The 11519-nt window shown below is 44.0% G+C and overlaps 1 protein-coding gene across 2 annotated transcripts in view; it reads right to left on the reverse strand.

The window, feature by feature from the left end:
- rab11fip5a (RAB11 family interacting protein 5a (class I)) overlaps window positions 1–11316 on the reverse strand; it is a 33122-nt gene extending 21806 nt beyond the window's left edge. The window contains exon 1 of one of the 2 annotated variants that reach the window (XM_020659408.3): window positions 10471–11316. In XM_020659408.3, the coding sequence (XP_020515064.2) occupies window positions 10471–10847 (377 nt within the window). In that variant the 5' untranslated portion in view covers window positions 10848–11316. The remainder of the gene's footprint in view (window positions 1–10470) is intronic. The other variant, XM_065966311.1, reaches the window with a different exon arrangement.
- Window positions 11317–11519: the final 203 nt, after the last annotated feature.

Here is an 11519-nt window from a genome sequence, read left to right on the forward strand (position 1 = left end):
CCTACATTTTAAAGCCCACGTCCTCAGGCAGAGCACAGACTGTTACTGAAGAGGACCCAGTTTCCCAAAAGCATCAACCCACACAGAGAGTTCAACACTGCAGATATTCTAAGGCCTTTTTTTTTGGTTATTAATAACTAAAAAGATTTTTTTTCCAACAAAAATCTTCATGCCCAAATGTTCTTGGACTGTGTTGGAGGTATTTTTTTGTAAACAGTCCCATTCCAGAGCTGCAGAGCATAACACCGAACATATCAGCTTCCTCATCTTGCAAAAACAGGAAATCACAACACTCCACACCCGCCCCAGCATGACACCATCTCCTCATCTAACCGGCCCCCCTGATCCACTGAGAAAAAGACAGCTTTCCTTTCCAGCAGCAGTCGACTAACTCCAGGCTTCTCAGAACAAATCAATCCCTAGAAACCTCCCTTCAACGCAGGACAGGCCTGAAATTACAAGACAAGTAGGCTATCAACTTTTTTTTATCCAGCATGTGTCCTCGGTCTCTGTGGAGCTCTGTGTGCTCGGGCGGTAACAAAACCAGACAGAAGGGAATCTCTGAAATAAAACTGGAGCCAAGGGCCAAGGATCTGCAGTGCACTTAATTCAACAAACATAGTATTAAAGATCAATCGCTCCGAGATATTTCTTATATTCTACCAGAAGAGGTATACGTGGTTGTGAGGCTCAAAGTCCTCTACGAGGGCAAAGAGAGCTTAAAGAGCTGCAACTTATTAAAACACATCTGTATGAAGAACCGTGCACTGAGCCAAAGGCTAACATCGTCATGCTAACATTCTGAGTTCAGCAGGTTTAATCAGGGTTTTTCCTGCAAACAGATCTATGAGATTTCCACCTCCGCCTCATTCCTCAATGCCCAGGCCGCTCGTCAAAGTCTGATGTGTGTTTTTTATTCAGAACACTGTTAGTTTCTCTAAAGGACAGCACTTGGTGAATCCATCATTACTAACTGCCATTACCCCATTATGCTGATGTGGTGGTGGCACTATGTCATAATCAGTTCTGTTCACCTATCCAAACTGACCAAGAGTAAGAAACATGACAAGAGAAGAAGTCAAAAAATGTCAGTGGATAGCGGAGTCAAGAGTGTAGACTTGAGTAGGACACTGACATGGCTCTACCAATATCCAGCTTTAACTGAATTGTCCAGAAAGTAAAATACACCAAACACACGTTGGGCCTGCAGAGGGAGGGACCGCTCATATGAGACAGTCACTGTTTGTGTCTGCTAACAGAGACTGCAGACTGAAGTGGATTTCATACACATGCAACATGACCTTGAACACACCTGCACAAAACTCTTGAAATAACTGGAGGTGAGCTGCATGTGTGAACACAACACAACAGACTGGACTGTTTTCCTGCCAGCCCCGTACATCTTTTCCCCGCAGAAAGTCAGAGTGAGCTGATGATACTGAATTAAACTGATGCATTGTTTTCTGTTTTCTTTCGTTGATATCGTTATCCAGTTGAACTACACCTTGCATTGATATAAAGGAAAATATTCTCATTATAGCATTGTATAGAGGACTCGGTTGCTACATCCTGACACCCACCACTCCTGCATCGCTCGGTTTTACGTCATGAATCTGACGGAGGATTTTCTAAGGAACCTTCTTGATAGGATCCATGTGAGGGAGGCCCACTGTCTTTGCAACTTCCCAGTTCAGCTAATATTTCTGAAGGAAACTATTGTTCTGCATAAATATTCTGCACAGATTACGCTCCAAAGAAGCAGTGACCGCTGTGTGAATATCTTGGTTCAGAGGTTAAACAGATATGTCTCTCAAAAAACTAAAACTGCCTCTGCTGCAAACAAAAGAACATGCTGATTCTGTCAACATCCATTTGAGCTCGGCCTCAGTCAGCTCTGGTTCAACAGTCACCAGAAATGTCCAATTAAGAGTCAACAGTGCTCGGCTCAGTACAAATAAACACAACTGATGTACAGGTGCAGCTTCATTGAAATGATCGAGTGGACACTTCTCACTTCAGCTCTTTCATAGATACAGGATAACAAAGCTTGCAGGGGCTCTGTGGGTTATGCTGGTAATGTGGTCTGGTTTCCTGCCTCGTCAGCAGAAGTAGCAGACGGACTGCGAGTCTCAGACCACATTCCACATCTGGTCGAGATGAGCCCAGACCTCAACACCGACTTCCCTCCCAAAACTTTCGCACAGCTGAGCACTGTATCTTAGAAACGTACCTTTTGAGCAAACAGACAGAAGGGATCGGTGATAGAAGACAATGACAATGTTGCAGCTACATCAGCTCATCGTTGACTGTTAGCTGGAGAGAAATAGACTCAAACACATACAATAGTTTGATGAGATGGCTGTCCAGCTTTTAAACACCAACTTAAAAGTGTTGTGTGGCCGTAGAAGAAGAGATAAAATGTTGTGTTGTATGATGGGGTAATCCCAGGATGAGTCAGCAGAGGGCGCTAAACGGCTTGTTCTGCAAATCACGCGATAGTTCCCCGATATGAAACCAGGAATTTCACCAGACGGCCTCAAGCCTCTACATAAGCTGATGAAACATCTTACATTGACTCTCTTCTCCCCTGGCAGCCCTGCAGCATTCTGTCCCCTTATAAGCTTCCAGAGAGCTAGCCAATCAGACAAAAGGGGGCACGTGGAGAGGGGGGCCTTAAAGAGACAGCAGCTGAAATAAACCGTTTCAGACAGACGCACACAGAACGACAACCTGAAAGGTGAACATGAGGAGAAGATGGGATCTTTAAAGAACAGCTAATGCAAAGGAAACACAAAGCTAAATACAATAAATAAATTGTGCTCAAAAGATAACAAGACATACACAAACAAATCAGGGAAGATCCAACTCTGTCCATGCTTGGGAAAATAGCATCAATTGCGTTGCAAAGTGGAAAAAAGTATCGTAAATAAACTGCAAATTGCTAAAAAGGGCAATTCTATAAAAATATCCATATAACAGATAACAATCCAGAACATCCCAAAAGCTAAAATATGAGATACAATAAACATTTAAATCTTCTCAGACGAACAGCTGACTGCCCAACTACAAATCAAAAACATTACACTTTATTTAAAAGCCACTGAAGCCGGTCCGGGTGTTTATAGATAACACGTGCGTGTTGTTTATAAATGTTAAACACGAGTCAATAAGAAAAAACTAAATCACCACTAACAGAATGTGAAGCTGCAGCTACAAACACATCCTGAGAACTAAATGAATGTGCTCTGTTTGCTTTAAAAGCTGCAACAATTGAGTTCTATTGGACTGTGCTGTGATTGAAGCATGTGAAGGTCAAGGACCATTTCTGCACTGACAAAGATCCCCGTTAACTTTGTATTCACATGTTTCCTTCAGCTCTGGTTTGCAGCAGTAAGCAGTTTGAAAACAGCCTACAGTCTTTAAAAAACAAGAACTTGTTTACAAAGTACTTTACAAATAAAACAAGCAAATAATACAAACAATAAACACACAAATCGACAAGCGCCCACCCCAACCACGCCCACATGCCCCATCGACAAGACACACAGCCCTGTCGCCCTCAACAGACCTCGGCTCTGCTCAGCCAGGCAGCCAACCACCCCACCACACAGCCCCCTGGAGCCCACCTCACCAAACTATGTAAGCAGATGGTCAGCAATGACACCACCAGGCCACCACTAAGCACCGACTTTAAGAAAAAGCTAAAGACCCAGCTCTTTCATGAATACCTACTAACTTAATGATGATGGTCTCCATATTATTGATGATGATGATGGTAATGACGATGGTTTTTGTTTGATAATGATGACTTATAAGATGGTTTCTATACTGATTAGAGCTCTCAAGAACTGCCCTCAACGTTGTGCTTTGCCTCTGGTCACTTCCTGTCAGCACCTGTGTGTCCAATCAGACTCAAAGCTGATCGTTTGCTCTTACTCACATTGTTCTCTTTTTTCTAGATCCTCTCTTGTGTTGTTCTGACTCTCTGATGTACGTCACTTTGGATAAAAGAGTCTGCTCAGTGAATTGTAGAATTGTAGAAGCAGCAGGAGGAACTTGGGGTCAAGTGTCTTGCCTACATCGGACATGTAGCTGCAGGAGCTGGGGATCAAACCCCCAACTTTCTGGTTAGGAGATGACAGACTCTACCAAGTGAGCCACATGCAGCTCCGTTCATTCTCACTGCACACTAGGAAGACCAGACAGTGATCCCGAGCATCCCAGAGTCACCCCCCCCCCACACACACACACACACACGACACCACCCAACACAAAGGAGAGTCTGCAGAGAGTTGTTGTAAGTGCAAGAATCAAAGAATGGTACTGAGGTACAGTTATTCAACAAATGTCCTCCATCAGTGGCTGCAGGCATCCTAAAGCCTTGTGTGCGCTGTTTACATTAGCATGCTTGCTATTTACCTAGCTTGGAGTGCTCTGACCTGAACTGAACTGAACTGAACCGAGCACCAACAGGAACAAAAGACGATTGAGGTTGTTGTGTCACAGTGACCTAGATTTGGAAACGTCTCTTCCTTCTCCTCTCCTCTCCTCTGCTCCAAAGATGTACTAAATGTCCTTTACCTTCAACATTAAAAGCATTTCTTATTGTCTTCTTGTTCTTGCTTCACTTTTCCCTCCATGATGATGTAAGACAGGAGGACGGGAGATTTATGATGCAACCAAAAAACCTCAGAGCCCGAGGTAATATATGTGAGGAAAACAAAAGGCCTCTGCTTTGTTTAGAATGATTGTTTCACTCAAATTAATCTGATAAATCTCCACAGAAAATAAATGTTTCCAACCAGGCGACGTACATTTATAATATCCAGGATGACTTATCGGGTCAGGTCACAGAGTTATGTAACATCAAATGTCCATTAGACTATATGCTCTCTCTGCAGCAGGAGCTTCTGGAAGTCTGTCAGTTCTTAGCAGAGGATTTTTCTGGATGTACATCACACACACACACACACACACACACTAACACAGAGTTCTTTCTGCTTCACTCAGCAGATGGAGGTTCAGTTCTCAGGCCGCTTCAGTAACACTCGAGTTTGAAACAGCGTCAGAGCTTCTCCTCCCACAAATGCACAACAAGACAAGAGGGAGTAAACACCGACACAGCAGTGGAACAGAGTGGAGAGGTTGGAAAATACCTAAATGTAACATCTGAATCATAAAATCAGCTCTGCGTAAAAAATAAAAATAAATAACAACCAACACTGTGAAGAATCCCTGATTTGCAGAAAAAAAGAGCTGAGATTTTAAATCAACCTCTTGGGAAGGAAATTGATTATGAAGGAAAAACGTGTACGACAAGCTCAACATCCAGCAAAACAAATCGCAAATATTTCCTTTTCTTGTTAAAAATGTGGGTGGCTTGCTTCTTTTTTTTTTGTCCACAGTGTGACAAATTTGGCAGCGTTTTTGTATCCGCCTGAAAGACCCTGCAGGGGAATTCACCCGACGCCCACCTTTCCAGGAATCTGCTCAACTGAAATACACACAGATCTGACTTTACCTCTGTCCTGGGGAGTTTTTCAACAAAACTTTACTGACAAATGTCATAATAAATCCTGACTTAACTCGCACTCAGGTCAATCAGGTCGTACAAACATCATGAGCTTTGGTCATGCACCACTACTTCCACATTCCACCATTTTTATAAGTTACTAATGTAGTGAACTAGTTGTCCATGCATGTTACAGTTTGCAGTCTCTGTCTCTAGTCCGTCTACAAACCCCCCAATGATGAGAAAAGTCCATCCTCTCCGTCTTTTACCTGCTCCACTTTTCAGAAAATGTGTGCTCAAACAGGCCATTTGGAGATCTTCCCTTCATGACATCACAAAGGGCAGTAGCCCCTCCCCCAGGTGGGTGACTCTCCCACAGCTAGGTGTTTGTTCTGCCCTCTGAGTCTGCCTTCTCACCGTAAACAATAGGACATGGAGCGAGAAAGCACCGAGTACACCCGAGCCCTTCTAGAGAGGGGGCGTGGTCAGACACAGCTCATTTACATATTTAAAGGTACAGACACAGAAACAGCCTGTTCTGAGCAGGGCTGAAATAGAGGGGTTTATAGACATGATCAAATACAGGATCAGAGTGGATTTAGAACAAGAAACTTCACATACATGTTTTAGGAACAACCTGAAGAAGAGGAGGAGGATATGTGGCCTTGAAGTCTAAAGTCACAAACCCTGAGTTGTGCTGTGACTTCACCTCTGTCTACCTCACTAGTTTAATCGTCACCGTTCTTCATGCGCAGATAAAACTCATCTTCTCTAATATAAGAACACATCTTTGATTGAACCTCATCCTTTACTTCCACTGACTGTGACTAGAACACGCTGATTCAGAGGAACTCTTTATGAAGACCTACGAGCCCGAGAGAATAAAACAAGTCAAATGTTCAGAAGAAAAGAGTTGACCTGCCTTATCTCCACATGCTGTAATGTATACTGTATCACCCAGCCCACTATATCACTGTAAAGCCCCGAGCTCCTCTTCACAGCTTAATAAATATTAGAAACTGAAGTGAAGGAGCTCTGGCGCACGCCCCAGTCCTCAACCTCAGCTAAAATAAAAATAACACCATTAAAAATAAACTCAGAGTGGATTTCTTTACCGTTGCTCTCTCTGTGTTTAGTTGAACTCATTTAAAAAAAAGGCTCCTGTTTCTCTTCACCCCATCTCACCTGATTGATTGCACTCTCTCCTTTGTGTGCATCCTTATTATCAGATTTTACTGCCAACACTCATCACTGCTTTGCGGTCCTATAATAGTGCGAATAGAGCTCATCTTAAACAAAACCACAACCTTGGTTGAAGAGCTTTATGTTAAAGAGGGAGTACCTGGAAGAGATCAAAACCATAAATCATCCGGATGTGAAAACATAAAGCCTTTTAACATGAACTCTGAACTTATCTGGATATCAGCAGTTGAGATGTTTATAAGAATGCATGTTTCTCAATCAGCTAAACTGTACATTAATCTGACTTTCAGCGGATGTTTGAACGTTGCGGTTCATTTGCAGCCTTCAAATGGAACGAGAACAATCATGAAGTCGATTTGTTTTTCTCATGGCCAGCACATAGGGCTCCCCTCTGAGAAGTCACATGTTCATCTTCTGAAAGTACATTTTATACAGTCTGTTCTTCACCTGCCTAAATTAGCATCAAAGCATATATCATAACCATCTATTACAGATGAACTTAGCTCGCCAAGCTAGCATTAGCATTAGCTAATTAGTGTTTCCTAACCTCTCACTGATCTCCAAGTCCACACTCCTAAACAGATATTGTCTCTTCTGGCTGCAAAAACAAGAAGGTGAAAGCAAACATGCCAAACTCCAAGCATTAAAACACTAGTCCAAAATGAAGCTGCATTGTGGAGGCAGAAGATATTTCTTGCCCTTCAGCATCAATGTCGATTTGTTTTTTGATCCGTCAGAGTCTCAATGTGAAGGAGAAACTCTGATGTAAGCTATCAGAATCATTTTTTTCAAACAAGAGCTTTGATTTTGTTAAAAGATAGAAACACTGTATTGTCATATTTTGCTCTTTTAGCCAGTGACACTGACATTATGAAGCCAAGTTTCAAAGATTTTTCATGATTTAAATTGTAAAATGAAGTGTAACAAAGACCTTTAATATAAACTGTAGCACCAGCATCAAACAGTAAAACACCAACAGTGTCTCCTTCAATGTGGCTCATCTTTTGCTCTCTGCCAAGCCCCAGCTGTTCTGAACTCTTTATTTATAAGGTCGACATGTGTGTGTTGGCCGTGGGACGTGTTGCTGCTGACCAGCCCAGATTCACCAAATACCACACAGAGACACTGAATGTACCAAGATACCAAACTGCTGACGCGTCAACATCGCAGGCCGACTCTAACCTTCAAGTGACCAGCTCCAACAGGAGGAGACTGGTTCCCCTTTCATCTCACATTCACAGCTCCGTCCCGAGTCAAAGACACACCAGCAGGTCGGCGGGGTGACTTTTTCTATTAAACTGCCAAAAAAGGAAACATGAGAAGAGAAACGTTTGTGTTGATGATCGAGCCAACAGATTCAACCTGTGCTCAGTCAACAGGGGGTCAGAATGAAGAGCTGTGCCTTCGATTGTGAACAGTACTGGACTGGACAATCCTCCCAGTATTCTTCAGACATTTGTGAAAACAGCTCTGGTGATGTTTTTTTTTTAAATTGCTCAGTCAAGTTTGATAATTGCTGCTGTGATTAAATCTGGGCAAGGCAATTTATTTTAAAAGATTGTTTTCAATATTATTGTTGAAATTTTCATCACATCTCAACAGCGATCAATAAAGCCAAGACGACTAACAATAAAGAAAGAGAAAAACACAAAAACTGCATGCTTTGTCATGAGCATGTTGATAAGATGTCTGCCTGCCTGCTCTCTACCTGTGCACTAATTGTTCATGTGTGGAGTCTTTTACAAGCTAAACCTATTTGCATAGCGGGGGAGTAGGAGAGGAACCTTTTTCAAGTTGCTAACCTCAGTTGAACTCTTCCTGCATGAATCACCTGATGAAAACTATGTCCTGCTTTTACTCATGAGATATGAAAGAGTGAATGACCACATGCTAAGGTCATAGAGTTTTATTTATGATGTCACCTGGGTGGGACTTGCTTTGGAATAACCAGCTGTCTTGCTTTATGATGAAGGATTGTCACAATAACATGACACTGAAAGATTATAGGGTCGCCTGTGGCCTAGTGGTTAGTGCATGTGCGTTAGTCCCCTTGTATGGAGGCCATGGTCCTCCGAGAAATCAAGGTCCTCCATGATTTCTGACTCTATCCACTTTCCTATCTCTACCATGATGGCACAAAAAGCCCCCGCCCCCCCACAAAATATGAAACTGAATGACACTGATAACTTTCTGATAACATGGCAACAGAAATAGAAGTCCTAAGCAACCAATGTTTCTTGTTTTTACTGACCAAAAACTGCAGGCCAACTCCTGCAAACTGCCTAAATTGAACAAATATTTCAGCAATGTTTGAGCACCTAAACTTTGCCAACTTGTTTGTGCATTTAAGACCGTGCTCTGCCTCTTTCACACATGGCAGCTTTGTGTCAAAAATATGTCTAAAGATCCTTAAAGCTTCAGTTCCTTTTGAAACTATCGGGGACAAAAATAACTGCGGTAACTACTTATTTTGGTATCTACAAGTATAGAAGGTTTTGACAACCTTATGAGGAAGTAGACAAAGGGCCAGCTCATGTCATAATGGTTCTATGGATGAGGATTTTAATGCTTTGCATGCACTAAATATTGCAGATACTTTAAGTTTGCTTTTAGGGCCTTTATTGGATCGGACAGCTGAAGAGAGACAGGAAATGTTGGAAGGAGAGATTGGGGGGTGACATGCAGCAAAGGGATAAGTTTGGATCTATCTTTTTGGGGTATATCTGACACCCCAAAAACTGCAGATTCTAAAAACAAAACCATGGGAATAATTGTGGGAGCAGGCATTGAGGCATTAAGTCCAAGCTGCCTCAACTGACCATAATGCATTGCTGTCAGGAGAAATGTTTGAGTTGAGGCTACTATTCTCATTCATAATCTTGCTTTATTTTTCAAGCTTTAACTACAAGAGGTTCAGAAGTGTTGTCTGAGGGGTGCTGAAAGTTAACATAGGGGAGGTGGGACATCAGGAAGAGAAGCATGAACTTTTAAAGAAGGTCGATGCATCTCATAACTCCATCAAAATAACATATTGATCATAAATGAGGGCGGGACTTTAAGATTGGGCTAAGTGGTTTAATATATGCAGCATCAAACTTCCAGTCACTTCTTTACATCTAAGTTTTGTTGTCCTATGGTGGCCTTTTTCGTAAAACAACATGTTATGCTAAAAATATCTTGGAGCTCTGGGATCGTGAATCCGATAGATAATCCCTGGAATTGGGACAGGCATTAATCCCCTGCTTGCCCATACGCCATGCCTCAGAGTGGACCACAACACTACGAGTACCTACAACAAAACAAACACAACATGCACCTAGCCTGGAGACCCCCCCCCCCGGGAGGAGGTGGGGGGGGAGAAGTTTCTAGAAGGTCTGGTTTTTGGGGGTTATTGGGGGGAAGACTTCAGCCTCAGTGAGGTGTGTGGTGGTCAGATGGGCTCAGAGTTAGTTTGGTGTGTGTGGGAGGAGGGAGGAGGGAGGGAGGGTGTGTCTGCAGGGCCCTGATGCAGCACCACAGATTTGACAGCTGTGTTTATATCTGAGGTACAAACTAAGACCTGATAAAGCAGGCTGCAAGGGAGACACCCTGATGAGTTCAATGAGCATGGGAAATCAGAGAAAGTCATGGAATATGAGGCATGATTTTTGGTGATCCGCATGCTGAGCTAACCACACACACACACACACACACACACACACACACACACACGCAAACACACCACTACTACTACATGTGAAGAGAGATGAACTTACTCGTTTCTAACGTATCTGGTCTCATGAAACACTTTATCCAGCTGGATCACCGCCTGTCCGAGGAACATGTCCAGCCCGATGAGCGCCCGGTGCATGACGGTGAGGACCAGCTCGTTGCTCCCGGCCGGATAGCTGCTGCGCCCGCCGTTCTCCAGCACCCCGGGCTGCAGCTCAAACGAGCACTCCTCCCTCCAGTCCGGCTCGGTTGTCTTCTCCACCACGCCGGTCGAGTATTTCTCCTTGCCCAGCTGGATGATGGTGTACACGTCGCTGGTGCCGTGTTTGCCCTTGCCCCGTAAGCCCCTGCCTCTTAGCACCGTCACCTGGACGTGTGTCGGTACCCATTTCTGGTCCTCCTCCACGGTTAGCGAGGACATGTCCACCCCCCCCCTCCCTCCAGACCAGACAGACCCACCACCGACCGTCCGACCTGCCGCGACGAGGCGAGGCTACCGGGGAGAGGTGGTGCTGTTGTCCGCCGCTTCCTCCTTGCTCTGGTGTGTGTGCACAGTCACATCAGCTCCGGGGTCGGCGGGCGGTGCCGCATTATGGCTACCGTCTCTGCAAAGTTTTCCCTGGGTTGCCGGTTGCTTGTTGTCCTGGCGTGCTCCTCTGTGTGTTCGTAGCCTAGCGGTGTGCTCTGCGGCTGCAGCAGCGTCCGTCCCTGCCTCTCTCCTCCCGCCGTGGTACGGGCCTCTCTGCGGGCAGCGACGTCACGCCTCCATCCTCCTTCTTCTTCTGCAGGACGAGGAAGTTCAGATCCGACACAACACATGGGCTGTCTGTGCAACCACCACAATATAAGTGTGTGCAGGAATGTAGGGTGTGATATTCCTCCTGCTGTTCTTATTTAACCAAACGAACTTCAGACTGAAAGAATGTGAAACTCTTCTCCTGTCCTCCTGTCCACACACGGTGCTGCAGGCCTCTGTTATACTACAAGCTGCAAAAAAAACCAGTATTTTTAAAGCCACACTCAAAAACAATGAGGTTATTTAAAGTTCCCCCCATGTGTTTACAGCAACATAAATATCCTTAAATATCTCCCA

Source organism: Labrus bergylta, chromosome 18 (genome assembly GCF_963930695.1).
Source record: "Labrus bergylta chromosome 18, fLabBer1.1, whole genome shotgun sequence".
Taxonomy (NCBI): domain Eukaryota; kingdom Metazoa; phylum Chordata; class Actinopteri; order Labriformes; family Labridae; genus Labrus; species Labrus bergylta.